The sequence below is a fragment of the Antrostomus carolinensis genome, unplaced genomic scaffold, assembly GCF_000700745.2.
Source record: "Antrostomus carolinensis isolate BGI_N321 unplaced genomic scaffold, ASM70074v2 scaffold9010, whole genome shotgun sequence".
NCBI classification, from domain to species: domain Eukaryota; kingdom Metazoa; phylum Chordata; class Aves; order Caprimulgiformes; family Caprimulgidae; genus Antrostomus; species Antrostomus carolinensis.
In genome coordinates this window covers 22974-39179 of record NW_010289039.1, presented here as the reverse complement: position 1 = coordinate 39179, position 16206 = coordinate 22974, and the positions used below count along the sequence as shown (strand labels likewise).

The following is a 16206-nucleotide window of genomic DNA, read 5'->3' as shown; positions in this document are numbered from 1 at the left end:
GAGGTCCTGCTGTTCAATAAGAAAAAATATTTTTACTTAGTGACTCTCAGATAGAAACTACATAAAAAGACCTTGAGTGGTGGGACAACTGCTTCAGAGTATGCAGTATCTCAGGCACTTTGGTTCTTGCTTTTCCTGGAGCTAACATACTCTACTTGTTGAACAGGAATCTGGTACGGGATCCTAGAAGGCATTGGAATTCTTTCTGTTATCACAAATGCATTTGTTATAGCTGTGACATCAGATTTCATCCCTCGCCTTGTTTATGCTTACAAATATGGACCTTGTGCTGGCCAAGGAGAAGCTGGACAAAGGTAAGCTTTTCTTTGGGAAAACAGATGCATTTGAAAATCACTTACTGCTTGAATAGATACAGCAGTACTGTCTGTGTATGTTTCAGTTCCACTAACCCAAATTTACTGTTTGTGCTTAGGTAACAGATACCAGCCACAGATACTGATGCTTTGCATATTCACAGAATGGGTTGCTGAGTAACTATAATTTGTGACATTAATTCAAGAAAAACATGGCAGAGCTGTTACAGAGATTTGGTGTGTGTAAGAGTATGCTGCACAAGCTGCACTTCCCAGCTGGTGTACTTGGATATAACCCTCTTTTCATTCTGAAGCAATGCTGATATTTATCAGTTATGGCTTTAATGAGCGTTTTAAGCTTATTCACTAGGCCTTTTTTTCCTTATATATTATTCAGCATGTATTGCTCAAAAAAAAGTAGTATCTAGCAAGAGGAAGCAATTCCTAACTAATAAATCAAGGTATACTTACAGAGCAAAGTAAATTGTTTTTCTTCTAAAACTAGAGTCCTTAGGTAAATCTTTCAGGAGACATTCGTGAACTGAATCCATTCTGCCTAAATGGATTTTATTTCAGTGTTGCTAAACACTGAGATTATATTAGCATGTACATACTATCAGCAAGTATGAGTATACCTGCTACATGGCAACTTTTAAAATCTAGGCTGTTGCACTCAGGGAAGGTAATTGAATCCAGGTGGATACAAATATACAGTTTTCAAATAATCTCCTAGCAGCTCCATTAGCAAGGACCCTACTGTTCAAAGAAACCCAGTGACAGAGAGCTCCCATTCTGCTATTAGACATATGGCAGATTGATTTTTATTCCCTGCCACAGAAAGCAAGATCTTCTGTTGCTGCTTTTTTTACTGTCTTTTGGTTGTCAATACTGTTTAATCATACTGACAGAAGAAGGGCAGCTGCTGTGGCAGCTCCTGATTAGTAGTGCTCCTAACTTGCTGTCCTGCAAGGAGTTTGGCATTTTAGTTGGTGCCAGGGGATATGTTCCATTTATTTTCATGAAAAGTTAAAGTCCCTTCACAGGTAAAGTGTTTGGTCTAGTGCCAGTCATTCGTAAGTATGTGCCTCTGCTTATGCCATTATGAAGATCCATAGGACACTGAGGCACTGTCAGCAACTTTCCTTGCTACTGATTTTCTCAGGACCATCATGTATGAAGAAACAACAGCTCTAGAAATTTTGTTTTTATGAAGACTCAGATATGACTCACTATATGGGAAGTAGCTTGGCTCACAGAGGAAGCTCTTATCATCTTTTCACAAACCTCTTGTATAGTGTTTTCACACTTCTGCTGCTTTTCTGAGTGAATTTCTAGATTAAACCATCAGATAGTAATCCTTTGAAGAAGCCAACTTGGATAAAAACTATATATGTCAACACTCTGGTTATTGTTATTAATAAGTACTGTTAAAAATGCAGGAACCTATTCAAAAATCCACAGGAATATTGATTTTTTTCTCAAATTAAGGAGTCAAGAACATCTGCTATTGAATAACTTAAATGAGTGGTACTTTTTTCTTTGAAAAAAAATCTGTAAGTATTAAATCCATATGACACCCAGTGATACTAGAAAAGTATTGCAATTGAATTACAGGGAGATCTTATAGCAGCCTTACAATACCTGAAAAGGACCTATAACAAAGCTGGGGAAGGACTTTTCATAAGGGCAGTTAATGGCAAAACAAGGCGAAATGGGTTTAAGCTGAAAGAGGGGAGGTTTAGATTAGATATTAGGAAGAAGTTCTTCATTGTGAGGGTGGTCAGACACTGGAACAGGTTGCCCAAGGAAGTTGTGGGTGCTCCCTCCCTGGAAGTGTTTAAGGCCAGGCTGGATGAGGCTTTGAGCAACCTGGTCTAGTGGAAGGTGTCCCTGCTGATGGCAGGGGGATTGGAACTAGATGATCTTTAACGTCCCTTCCAACCCAAACCATTCTATGGTTCTATGATTCTATAAATTAAGTTCCAAATCCAATCAGTATGGAGATTTTGAGACAAAGCCAGATGGTGTTTAAATGTAATTTCTCGAAGACTGTAAAATCCATCATTTCAAAAAAAAAAAAATTCCGCACCAAGCTGAGCAATGTGCCTAGGCTTACTTATACTTGGGCAGTGAGCAGCACCATACACTTACCATTTCTCTCCTCAGCTTTATTAACACCAAAACCGAGCCTCCTACTGGCTCCCACAGCCCTTTGTCAGACAATGTTCATTCTCATCCCCAGTGTTCTCCAAACTGCCTGACCCTCCCAGTGCTCAGCTACCCTGGGATCTTTTAGTAATGAGTTCCTCTGATTAACTGGACATTTTGTAAAAATCTGATTTAAGTGTATTGCCTTTCCATCTGATTTAATGTCCCTTTGTACTAGTACCACGAGGGTAACAGTGTTCCCAGTATTCTGATTATTTTCCTAGTGCTGCTCATTATTTTCTGCACCTCTACCGTGTCGCCTTTTAGGTGACTTTTCTTTTCAAAAGTAACCAGTCTCAGTCTTCGCCATTTCTTCTCCCATAGAAATCTACCAGTGCTTCAATTTTATTGTCCATCTGACCTACTTGAGCATTTATTTTATATTGCCTCAACATCCCTTTCAAAAATTAATAAGCATCACAGTTGTACTGTGGATTTCATTAAATCCAGAGAACATCTTCCTGGGTAAAACAGATAATGAAAAAACCTTGCTGTGTCCTGACTACAGGAATTTTTCCCCTCTAGGTGTATGGTTGGCTATGTTAATGCCAGTTTATCAGTATTTCTGGTGTCTGACTTTGAAAACCGTTCAGAGCCAACGTCAAATGGAAGTGAATTCTCTGGTTCACCATTAAAATATTGCAGGTAAGTATCTGACCCAAATACTTCTCTCCTTTAAGAGACTGCAAGGGAGAAGCATCATGATAACATTGGAGTTGGAACTAATTTTCAGAACTTAAAAAACAGTAATGGAAAGAATTAACTGTGCTATTCAGGGACATGCTTGGCTGTTACCTGCGTGATTCCTTCCTTAGATACAGGAGAAGCCGAAAAGTGGGTATCTGGCAGGTCTTCCTAATGCAGGATTTCTATGGTGTCATGGCTTGAATCGGACACAAGGATCATGGCTAAATATGGTATCAAAAAGGGCCAATAATAGGTGACTAATTACTTAGGCACCAGTGAGATGAAACTGTAATCAGATTATATCATAGCACACAAAGTCAAGGTTGCACAGAAGTGACCACACTGAGTTATTTCACAGGTTTGCCAAGCATAAACAAGGTCTCTCCTAAGATACCTTTACGAAACTTCAAATCCAGCACTAATCCAGTTAGTATGTTTATGTCACTGCTTACAGGTGTAATTATTAGTAATAATCGTATACTTGTGGTTTGAACAAAAATAAAACGAGCAGTTAATTATCTGTATGTCTTTGTCCTCAGCCAACAGATTGGAGAAGTAGCAGTTTGAGACTAGTCTGTAATGAGAGATTGGCACCTGATTGATTTTAATGGTCCAAAGAATCAAGGATCTGCATAAAGGTCTAAAATGGGGTCCCAATCAAAAATAGCAAACAACAAATACAGCTACTATTTTTTAATTGCAACATTGGTTTACGAGCATGAGTCCTGGTATCTGCAGATACACTTAGTCCCAGTATTTTTCACAGTGCAGAATTAAACTGTCCTTTCATGAGCACCTAAAAAACAAAAGATACTCAGTGATACAGCAAAAATCAGTGATATTTTGTGATATTGTGGTATTTCTATTAATAAGAAATTTCAGTGTTATAGCATAATGAAGTAAAGGGATGGCATTAATGTTTTCATTTAACTAACTGATATTTAAGACTTGAAACTTATTTTGCAAAAAGAACATCCCAATAATGAATCCATAAATAACATTTGCTGTGGAGCAGAATCACTTTGAGAATACTCCATTCCACATTGTTTACCATAGAACTGTTTAATAACGTTTTGTAATTCTGAACATTTTCTTCCCCCTCTTTAATTAATTTCTTCCTTAACTTCAAGCATGAGGTTGCTGCTGCTTAAAACTGATGGTAGAAATCCCAGTAATAAAAAAAGTTTTTCCCACAATGTCCCATAAAGAAAACAGTATAAACATGGGTGCCATAAATCTCCAGAAGATAAATCTGTTCTTTTGGGAGACATTGAATTGTTATGTATATCTACCCTTGAAAGAAAATGAACATCTTACTTTCTTTAGCTGAATTTATCAGCTACATAACCCACTTGAATTCTGCTAAAACATCAGTCATCTTAACTGCACTTCAAGCCAGATATTGATAGTGAGGTAAGAAAATACTATGATGTTCTACTGTGCAATCATGTAGGCATTTTTCCAGGAATGCAGTCTGTCTGAACAAAAAATCAGTGGTCCCATTTAGTTAACTTCTGCTTGTCTGGAATCCAGATGGTGCCATGCTATTCTCATTGTTTATAAAAGGTTTCCGCATTTCTTCATGCGTAGTGCTTGGTACTTAGCAAGTGCAAAAAGAAGACATATTCTGCTGACTTGGGACTTGGTCCAGGGATTTCTGTCTTCAGGGTGCTTAGGATATTGTAAAACATGCTAAATTATGAAGTCAGCATGCTGCTTGCAGAAGGGAAGATTATCTCACTTTTAAGAACTTGCACTAGAGATACTGCAATTTAAGAGGGGTTTATTGCTGAGTAAGATGTCAAGACAGTTTATTTCATTTAATTTCATTTTTACACTACTTGTAAATTAAGTTTCTGCAATAGTATTTTAAAATTAACATACTGCTAGTAGAAATGGACTCCAGAATGTGTGACTTAAAGAGATTCATGATTTGTTAATGTAATTTTGGAGTCTTCCTGGATCCAGCTTTTTTAACAGATACCTATAGTTATGCTCTATGTTCTGAGGAGGTGCCTGCAAGGCACATACACTGCCAAGGGAGATGCTATAGGGTCAAACTGCTGGTGCTGAGTACCCAACTGAGTACTCTGTTTGATTCAGCAGCTTTGCTTCATGCAGGCACTGGCCTGGTCCTTTGTACCAAATTTCCATTAGCAGCTGAAGCATGAAGTGCACTCCTGGAGTGCATTTTACCATTCTGTTTCATCTGAAAGTAAACCCAGTTGGGTGAACCAAAGCATGGCAAATGGAGGTGATGAGAACACTTGCTTCAAAAGCATGCACCTGATCTGAAATAAAACACTACTGTAGACCCAGCCTAAGAAGCAAGCCATGTTATGGTAACTTGTACAGTCTAAACTGAGATCATTTTGGCGCAGAGAACGCGTTTGGGTTTTGGTTTTGCCTTCCTCCCAGGAAGCAGGGCAGGAGCTTGACAACTATTGTACTCTTCTTGTCTTTCAGGTACAGGGACTACCGAGACTCTCCTCACTCCCCAGTGCCCTATGGTTACACACTGCAGTTCTGGCATGTCTTAGCAGCGCGGTTGGCTTTCATTATTGTATTTGAGGTCAGTGACCATTCAGGTGGCAAAACAGAAACAACAAAATGAAACAAATTCCCCTTCAAAACTTTTTCATTGGGTTGATCTATGGTGGCAGCTGTTGAGCTTTTTGTGCTAGTTTCTGCTATTTATATTGCACTTTGTATACTCAAATCTGTTTTCTGAACAGTCACAGGTATTTAGGTTCTAACAAAAAGGGGAATGCAGCACTTTGAAAACTATAATAGTGACTTGCAAAGAGTGGAAACAAATGAAGCTTGCTTTTATTTCCTTCCTGAGGTCTTGCATTTATAACCTGGCTAGGCTGGGAAGCCACATGCTGATTAGCGTGTGAGGAAGGGGTGAAGGAACATGAGAAGAAAAGATGAAATCTGAACAACTGAAAAATGAAGATAGTTTAAGTTACAGTATTTACATATCTAGCTTTTTTCTCTATTTTTAAATACCAATTATTTCCCCAGAATTATTAGCATTACAAAGATGATGACGATGAAAAGGATTCAATACCTTTGTCAATGTTCATAATATTAGTACTTCCTGTCAGCATCTCAAAAATCTTAAAGACAAATCAGAGAAGATAATGCCAGCTCCACATGACTGGTATTCCCGTGCTGATTTTGAAAAAGAGAGACAGGAGGGCAGATAAATAGGATGAGATCATTTATAAAACAAAATGCAGCTCTTAAGGCCTGAATTTCAGGTGCCTGAATATTCCTGCCAGAAACCAGGCATTCAGCATCATTCCAGCACAAGCAGTTTGAAATGCCTTTTACACTGTGAAGAAGCCAAACAGGGACAAACAAACAATTTTTAAAACTCTTTACTCAATCCTCTGCTCTGAAATCATAGCAACAAGGCATCCAACACAGATATGGAAGCTGTAGTCACCATAAATTATTGCAAATACTGCATTTCTGACTCACAGTACTGTGTAAGTTCATCCTGAACTCAGCTTTCTAAGCACTTCTTTCGATCACAGAACAGAAGCATTTGAATTAGACAAAAGGTGAAGGGAAAACCTTTTCTAGGTTGTTTCTTGCACAGGGATGTCTTGATGGCTCAGCAGAAGCCCAAGGTCTGCAGTGAATTACTGTGATTGTCATTTTCAGTCCTTCCCAGAAGAATGGGGAATATGGCACTGCAGGCTGGGCTCTCTCCTTCCTCGATACTGGGCTCACTCATTAGAAGTTGGTCCTAAGGAGATTGGCTTTTCCATCAACTCTGCCACACTCAGGGAAACATTAAAGGAAAGGGAGGAAGGAAGGAAGGAAGGAAGGATTTGATAGAGGCCTGCTGGGCTTGATCTCTTCCTTGTTTCTTGAGCTGTTGGTACTGAGAACCTGGTATGTGTCTTCAAAAAGGACTACAAGAACAGCATTGGCAGGTCAGCCTAAGCAGTTTTAAGATTGAAGAGAGCCTGGCTTCTTGATACACATTTGGTGTAAAGGCAGTGCATCATTAGGGCAAAGATAACTGAGGCAAGAAAAATCAGCCCTGCTCAAGTCTCAGTGCCTGGCCAAATTTGTGACCTGCTGTAGAACAGCTTTTTGTGTTTGCCCAATACTTGCACAAGACAATTGACTTTGCTTTGCCCGAAACAAAACCATAGGCTGGCTCATAGCTGTCTCCCTCAACAGGAGCCACTGTTCATTGGCACTGCAAGCTATATATATGAAATCAAAAAGATAATTGCAGCAGAAACCATGACTGTCTTCCTCTGTGGAAAACACTAATGGGTGTATTGTGATTGTTACAGCAATTACAATACAAGATCGCACTAATAGATAAGTGATTCAAGGCAGGTTTTTTCATAAATTAAGTAACTACCTAAGTTCAGACACCTTTTTGGCACTGTGGGTGCCACTGTGGGTGTGGTTATTTTGGCTATCTTGACCTCCCTTAAAAATAATCAAAACTATTTCCTATCACTGCAAAAGGAATTATTTGTCCGGGCTAAACTGACAGAAGCAGGGGGTTTTTTTGTTGTTTTGTTTTTTTTTTTTTAGGTTTGGCAAAAAAACAGCAATTAAAATATTGCAGGTTTATTTCTCATGAGGGAAGAATATATGGGAAAACATGTTACATTTTCTTTCCAGTGGCTTTTAAAGGAAGGCTTCTGATTGGAGAAGGAATATCTTTATTTCTTCAGTCTAGAATGAGTGTCCTTTCTGAGACGGAGGATTTTTCTGTTTCTCTGCTCCTCCTTTCAAGTGGAGTGAGTAAATCTCCAAGGAGATCTTTGATCAAGCAAAGGACATTCACACAATCCTCCCCCACAACACCCAAGCTTTGCTATGGCATGCCTAAAACATGAGAGACAAAGGATGTTACCTTGTATTTAATTGTGTTTTTTAGTAAATGGCAATATGGCTTTGGATGAGAGACAGTGTATAGGAAATAATGGGGTTTTTTGTACAGGTAATTCATTGTTTCCAGTACTGATGCAAGGGTTTCCTGCTAACAGGAAAGTATTATATCATATGATCCTCCTCCTCCTGCAGAGCAATCCACTAATACCAGGCCCTGCCTTACAACCTTACAGCAAAGCATGGCCTCAGGGGTTTGAACACACAGGTCATACAACACTTTTGAAGCCTTATTTGAACCCAGCTGCTCTTAACCTTTGCTGAGATCCATGCCCCACTCACTTTGGCTGGAGTTTTTGTGGGGAAAATTCTTCATGGTTTGGTCTCTTCAAATTTAGTGGTAGATTTAGTTCTAACAGAGCATATTTTTGTGAACTGGAAAGAGATGGTTTTCAGAAGATATGGAAAATACTTGTTTTCTTCTTAAGATTTTCATTTTTCATCCATCTTTTGTTTTCACAGCACCTTGTCTTTTGCATAAAGCACCTGATTTCCTACTTAATCCCAGATCTCCCAAAAGATCTGAGAGATCGGATGAGGAGAGAAAAGTACCTGATCCAGGAAATGATGTATGAAGCTGAACTAGAACGTCTGCAGAAAGAGCGGAAAGAAAGGAAGAAGAATAGAAAGTCTTATCACAATGAGTGGCCATGATGGGGTGAGGAAGAAACTGCTTGGGAGAAGATAGGAATTCTGTTTATAAAAATGTCCTGTTTTTCTACAGTGGAGAGTGTAATGAAAGGAACAGTCAGTGTTGTGTGCACTTAGCACATGTGCACCCATGTTTAATATGGTGCACATTGTCATAAGCCTTTTGAAATTAGAGGTCTTGCAAGGCTTAGTGTTCTCCAGAGCTAATGTCAGCATGAGCAGATCAGACCAATATTAAGTCTCTGCACTTTTTGCAGGAAGCTTCTTATGGCTCTTTCTCATGACCAAGTTGCTACTTCATAAGCAGTGACTGCACATTAGCACCATGGCACTACTTGTCCTTGTGTGTGGCCACCATCCACAGCATATGCATGTCAACGTTGCCCTCTTCCACAGTGGACTAAGCTGTTAGATTGCATTTACCGTGAGTTAAGGTCACATATGTGGACCATTTCCGTAACTACAACAATATTGGAGTAATTTTTAGGAGGAGATGCTTGATCATGAGTCTAATCAACTGGTCTAACAATTCTGAAAAATTTAGGTACGCAGAAGTACTGACAGATAGACAAGCATCTAAATGTGGACAGAGGTATCTAATTGTAGGGCCGTTTATTGGGAAATGATAGTGTGAAAAGTTGGTAATATGTTTTAAAGATTTGAACAGTGCCTTTTCAGCTATAGGACTGTCTGGTTTCTGAAGGAAAAAAATCAGACTAGAGCATGTTGCCCAGAATTGCCTGTGTATTTGTATTGCAAGATCACATTGAGGCCTCATCAGGAATTAGGGTGTATGATACACATAACAGAAGACAGACTGTGTCTTAAAGACCTATCTGCATAAGTAAAAAACAAAACAAAACAAAAAAACCAACCAGATGAACAAGGTCCGCAGAGCAAAAGAACTCAGGCATCCAGAATCTCTACTCCTGTAACATTTTCTTTATTCATCCTTCCATTAGCAATGGAGGAGTGGAGAGGGAAAATAAAACAAGAAGACTGTAGTATGAAATAGCTTGAAATCCTTCAAGCAGAGCTATTCTACACAGGCTGCAGAATTAAATTTGGCTAAAGTGGGCCACTGTCTACATCCTTTTGCAAATTCTTTAGCATTAAGAAACTTAAAAATTCCCAGATCTTTAACCCAAAATAGTGGAGTTGTAAGTCTCAAAACTGCAGAACTGATGGATGGAGCAATAGGAATCAAAATTCTGAGTGTTGTGAAAGCTCTACCACCTTTTGCCTGAAAGTGCTAACACTGCAATTCTTGTAGAACATGGAGTGGCATAATTAGCCACAACATGAAGTTCAAAAGCCAAGACTGCAAGAAGCCAAGTGGAGGCAAGCCTATGTTCTAGTGAAACAGCTAGACACAAAATACTGGAGTCGATCAGTTCACCTGGACCTTTTCCAAATAACTGGAGCTCCGTAAAAATTAGTTTTCTCAGAAATCTTAAGGCATTGTGACCTTGTTAGTTTGAAGATACTTAATAGGGAGGAAAATTCAGAAAGTTGTTTCTACAAGTTATTCCAGAGACCATTCAACAGAAGGGCTAGAATTTGCCTCTCTGGACAGACCACACACTGCAAGACCTTATGGACAGATGTCTCAGGCTCCATCAAACATCAGGATCACTCGCACCAAGACCACATATTGCCAAATTAAATCTATTAACTTTTTTCCACTGCAAGGGAGAACTGTGCTATTTCCAGGGGGCGGGGTGGGAAGGGGCCGGGGGAAAGGTTTTGATGAAGGGTAATATGGCTCGGGGAAGGAGGGGATGTAAGAAAATGTATGCACCCTCATCTCTGTAGCCACTGCCTGCCTACACTTTGCTTCCTTGCAGCAAGGAACCTCCTACACCAGTGACCAGTTATCCTACATGAAAAGGTAAATGGCAGAGCAGCTCCCATTTCTCAGGTGCTCCTGGCCCAGGCCTGAAGGTCCCATAAGGCAACATAAGCAGTGAAGGAATTTCAAGATTAATCTGTTCTCTGTTGACTCACTGACAAAATGAGTGGGGAATACGACTAAAGGTTGAGGAGTGTATTCCTGCTTAATGAGGAGGTGAATTTGTTCATCTTTCCTTCAGCTTACAAAAGCTGTGGACACAACCCACATGGGCAGTGGAGAAATGGGGTATTTCTGTCTCTGTAAACAGTGGGTGGGGATTAGGCAATGTTGTTCTCTGATACACACATGCCAGATAGGTTCATATTTACCATCCACCACCTACAGGTGTGTACTGCACTTGGAGACTCTCGGGCAGGATCGCCGTGCAAAATCACATTCAGACCAAATTCACATGAGCAGTTGGATTAGTTTGTACAGCCTCTGTTTAACATCTAAAACAACAGATGACAAGATCTTAGAAATGGTTTGCTAAGTAGTAAAGTGAGATGTGAGTCATGCATAAAATCAGTGTCACCCATGTAAGTGTGAACCTTCGCAAACTCCTGCAGTAAGATCTAGCTCGCTCAATGTAGAGCTCAGTAACTTCCCAGAACAGAGCTGAAACCTCGTAGAATATAAACTGACTTCAACTCCAGAGGAGCCGCTGCAACGTAACGTGCCAAAACAAATAAAGCGCAGCAGAAATACAATAGATAATAATTGCTTTTGAGACTAGTTTTCAACATAGTTACATTATGATGAATTTTCATGACAAGACATTGCTAGAAGTTGTGTCCTGTTCTGCTCTAAATGAGAACACGAGTTGGCTGCTTACCAAGCTTGTGCTGAGTACACTTCTGTCGCTTAATGTTGACCAGTCAACCCACCAAGGTTTCTGTGCTGCTGGTGTGAATAGATTTCCCTTGTGTCCTTCAGGGCTATATAGCAGAACACTCTGGAAAGATGACCCCTTTTTATTTATTGTATTAATTAGGAAAATATAAGACAAATAATAGGCTAATAATAAATGGAATTTTAGTGGTCTCTAGACAGCAAATTTATGCCATTCCCTTCTTTATGATCTGATGATGAGTTTTGTTTAAACCTCCAGGTGACCATCCTATGTGTCGTTTGCTTACTCCAGCTCCACAAGAGCACTACCTTCAAGGGAATGAGAAAAAATGCAACCTCAGTGCATGCCACAGACATTTTACGTAGCAAGCAGGACAGCACATATCAAAGGATTTACTGTGAAATCATCTTGCAATCAGCATAGGATTGATCTCCATAGACCACTCTTGATGGCAAGCATGTACTCCATGAGCAGTTACACGCCAGTTTTTAAAACCAAGGAAAACAACTTGTATATCGGGACTGTTTTTCAGCCTGTTTGCTATGTTTTTTTGCATTCTGTCCCATGTTGGTTTTACAGATCTTAGAATTAAAAATGTAAATGAACAACCTGGATACTTTGACAAAAGCAAAATCCTAGGTGTAGAACATTGTCTCAATTCAAGTCACCAAATACTACAACAGAAACACTGTTTACAAATCAGTTATTTTTTATTTTAAATCTTTCTGAGGGGAGTTCTGTTATTTTCCATATATATAATATATATATATATATATAAAGTAAATAGAGAGATTGTTTATTTGTAAATAGAAAAATCCTATGGAGAAGAATGTCAAGTTTTCACACTTTAAAAAAAAAAATCATCAACATAAAGCCATGTTTAATGCTTGTATAATGTGATGCAAAAAACTTTAAAATAAATTATGCATATGAAATATTTGCTGTTTGGCATTCATGAGTTATTTTCTGTTTACCTTATTTGTTCAGAAGGCAAACAGACCAGTCAGGCGGATGGAAGCAGATTTAAATGCAGACCAAAAAAGGGCCAAAATCCAACAGTACTTTCTACTTGTGGATCCTTTGTGCATTCACATAGTCAAATATTGTTCCTGTTGTGGTTTTAGTTCTTTTTTTAGTGTTCCTACTTATTTTGTGTCTTGACCCTGCCAGATGTTGCATGTAATTTGGACAGTGTGGAGCGCTTCCACTCCTGTGGAATTAATCAGCTTTGAGCATCCTGCATTTCTTTGTTGGGTGAGTTTTTAGCTGGGAGGGATGAAGGATCAGGGTGCAGGAGTGTGATGGAAGCACCAAGAAGTATCTTGCTGCTTTTACACAAACAAGGCCCTGGCTGAGAGTCCAACTAGCAAAGGACAGTATATAACCCCAAAGAAAATATTATTCAAAATGTATTGCTTTAATTAGTGGTGCCAATTAAAACAAGAAGCATATAGAAAAAAGTAAAGCAGAAAGAGTCACTTCATAGTTCTGCAGCAATCATGGGAGGTAAGTTAGCAAGAAATGGGGTAGTTGCCAGGGTCAGCTGCAAAGCTTAAGAAGGTTTGTCTCTAAACCTCTTACAGCAAGATATTCTCCCCCATGAAAACACATCTTGATGTTGTGATTGTGGACCAATAGATATCACCGGTCCCAAACTTTCACTTCATACCAAAATGAGAGTTACATGACTGCTCAGTGCTCAAATAGTGACTTCAAGCAGTAAGGTAAGTCAGTCATTTAGGCGTTTTCTCTGTTTTAAACAACTATGTGAATTCAAATCACTGAGAAAAAAACTCTGGTGCTACATTTTTTCTTAACTATGGTAAGCAATGGGGGTTTTCACCCGCCCAAACCACAGGTACAGTCTGGAGTGGATACAGTCTGTTCAGCTTCTCTTGGCAGCCCAGCCAGAGGATAAGCCATCCCATGCCCTGCAGCCCTGGAGAAGGCTTCACTGAATGACAGCCTCTGCAATCCCTTCCCCATCCTAGGGGGTTGTGCAGTGGACTCTGACTGCCTGCCAAAACACACAACGTGCTCTTGCCTGTTCTGGACCAACCTTGAACATGAATCCCCAGAGGGACAACAGGGACTGCATGAACACAAAGGGCTACACGAGGTTTCAGCTCACAGTTGCACAGACAACAGCAGTGGCAACTGCAGATGCAGCTCTCCCTCTTGTCCAGCACAGCAGGGAAAGCCCTCTTCTTGCATGAACATCTCTGCTGCACTGCGCCCAGCCCAGTGCAAGAGCAGTCGTAGGCCAGCACGCTGGGAATAAAGTAGAAGACTACTGTGGCTCTGCTATATCTCATTTCCTTCATGAGGAGCAGCTCTGTAAGGGCAAGACAGGGCCAAAGAGGGAGATGGGGCATGAAGGGGAGGATGTTACTGACACTTGCCTCTACCCATCACCAAAGTCACTCTTGTAGCTTCCAGCAGTGAGCACAGAGGAGGAGATGCAGGTAACCAGGGAACAAGTGGCTTAATAAAAACAAAAATATACAACAAAAACAGCAAAATAAATATGCTCACGAGATCAGTTCTAGAAAGAAACCAGATGGCACTAAATACATCTCCTACACAAAAAAAACCAGACCCAATGTTTCTCGCAATCTGATAAGGTCCCACAGTCCCCATCTCCTCATACTTTCAATGCCTTAAAAGAAAAAAAAAAAAAAAAAAAAAAAAAAGAACCAGAAAAACAGCCATGTCTGGGGTAACAGTGCTTTTACCAAATAAAAAATTTACTCTGAGAGTGAACTGAGATTGAGAGCAGATATTTTCCAGGAGGCTCAAGAATATCAGGCAAATATTTCACATAGAAACATTGCCTTAAGCCCTGTCACCAAGATCCAGGGTGAAAGAGAGAATAAGTGCAAGAAAGACCTGATTCCTTTCTTGACTAATGTCAAGGTTGTGCAAGGGTGACAATGCCACGAAGCTCAGCAGACACCTGCCCACAACCCCAGCAGGGCTGGTAACTGACCCGGCACAGGAATATCAACAGTGCTTTACATGAACAAAACTGTCCTTATGGGCTGACATGGCCCCATGTCATATATGAAGGCCATTGACTTTGTTCTTATTGCTTGCAACATCCATTTCAATGTGGCTGAAAGCAGGGTTGTCAGTTCCTTCAGCTGCCATGGTAAACGGTTTCCAGTTCAGCACTTCCACCTTCTCTGGCTAAAAAACAAAAGACGAAAGCTGTGCTGTAAAGTGGAAAAAACAAGTCTTCCTCTCTTCGACTTGCATGCAAGCAGAGCCAGGCCTGACATACAGGTCGCCTCGCAGGAAAATGTGTCAGTTGCTGCCAGAGCATAAATAGTTATTCATTGCAGTAGCTGGTATTTTTCTACAGGGGCATGGAAAGTTTCTTACTCTACTAGTTGTGCAAAATGTTCTTGTCACATAAAATATTCTTGTCCTGCAAAGTGTCTAAAGTATTTTTGGGTGTGCAAAGTTCAAATTGCTGTTTTCATGCCTAGCGATCTATCACCACCAGGTCCCTGAGCTACTGACTCCCAACCCTTGGTCCTTGCCCCATCTTTGACATAAAGAGCAGATTAACATGCACCAGTGCTTTGATGTCCCATCTGTGTTAAACATAATGAGATATTAATCTCTTCGTATGTAGGAAGTTGCTCAGGTTTTTCTCACCAACTTTCTGCATTATTAGTGAAAACAGCCACAGGTTATACAGCTCACAGCTCACAGCTGTATAACCTGGCTGACACTTGTTTCTGACTCCAGGCAGAAAGCAGCATGGCTGTGGAGGTTAGCTTCCATATGGGTGGGGTTTGGTTTTTTTTTTCAAGACTTGAGAGATTAAGTTCCCGGATAGTGAAAACAGATGTTGGCCGATTAAAACCAGTAAATGATAATAGCTGGATAGCTGGTCTCCAGTCCTGACATGGGTAAATAACATTACAATAGTACTGTAAAAAGCCCTTTCTCTCCCTGGTGTTCCTATCCAGAAGCTGAAATACATGAGATCATACTGAAAGGAGTTGTCATCATGGTGGAGAAACGTTTTGACTTGAAAAGCACTGAACAAAACTGAGCTTGAACGTTCAGCATCCTGATGATACCAATTGAAGAGATCTATAGTTTATTTTTTAAATAAATAAATAATCCCCTTTACATTTTCCCTTCTAAAGGATGTTATTACACAATGTCTCCCCTTTTCTTATATGTTAGGGAGGGAGCTAGTAAACAGATACATTGAATAGAAATGTTTTCTCTCAAACAGTAGCCAAAGTTGCAAAAAAATCCAGACTTCAGAGAACACATGTTTACAAGCAAAGGAAGCTTTGCTGAGTCCAAAGCATGCCTTGGGCCAGCTTCCAAGAGACTAGCGAGGGAGTATTTTGGCAGAAACCTGGAGAACAACTGTCCCTTGTCTCAGCTGCTGCTCTGTTGTTTGCTGAAGTCAAGCTGTGGCCAAACATAGCTTCCCTGCCTATGCCAGCTGCTTTACTCCTACTCGCCTTGTGCTCTGCTACTGCTTTAAAGCAGACAGTCATATCAGGCAGCATCAGGTGCTATTCATCCTGGTGGGAAAAAATAAGCCAGGGACTGTTTGCTTTTGTCCCCAGGAGGAAAGATTGATTTAAATCAGAGATGCATAATTACACTTACTGTCTCAGATTTAGACTGTGAGA

At 40.1% G+C, this 16206-nt stretch overlaps 2 protein-coding genes across 2 annotated transcripts in view; one reads left to right on the top strand and one right to left on the bottom strand.

Annotated features, from left to right (window-relative positions):
* Positions 1-8795, top strand: part of LOC104525542 (anoctamin-4) — a gene marked incomplete at its 5' end in the record, with an annotated part of 28637 nt that extends 19842 nt beyond the window's left edge. The window contains 4 exons of the mRNA XM_010168726.1: positions 167-314; positions 3048-3167; positions 5676-5781; positions 8604-8795. Coding sequence (XP_010167028.1) covers positions 167-314; positions 3048-3167; positions 5676-5781; positions 8604-8795 — 566 coding nt within the window. The remainder of the gene's footprint in view (positions 1-166; positions 315-3047; positions 3168-5675; positions 5782-8603) is intronic.
* A 5801-nt stretch (positions 8796-14596) lies between these two features.
* Positions 14597-16206, bottom strand: part of LOC104525535 (sodium-coupled monocarboxylate transporter 1) — a 24538-nt gene continuing 22928 nt past the window's right edge. Inside the window, 2 exon segments of the mRNA XM_029085127.1 lie at positions 14597-14728; positions 16184-16206. The exon segment at positions 16184-16206 is cut by the window's right edge and continues 41 nt beyond it. Of these exon segments, the coding sequence (XP_028940960.1) occupies positions 14597-14728; positions 16184-16206 (155 nt within the window).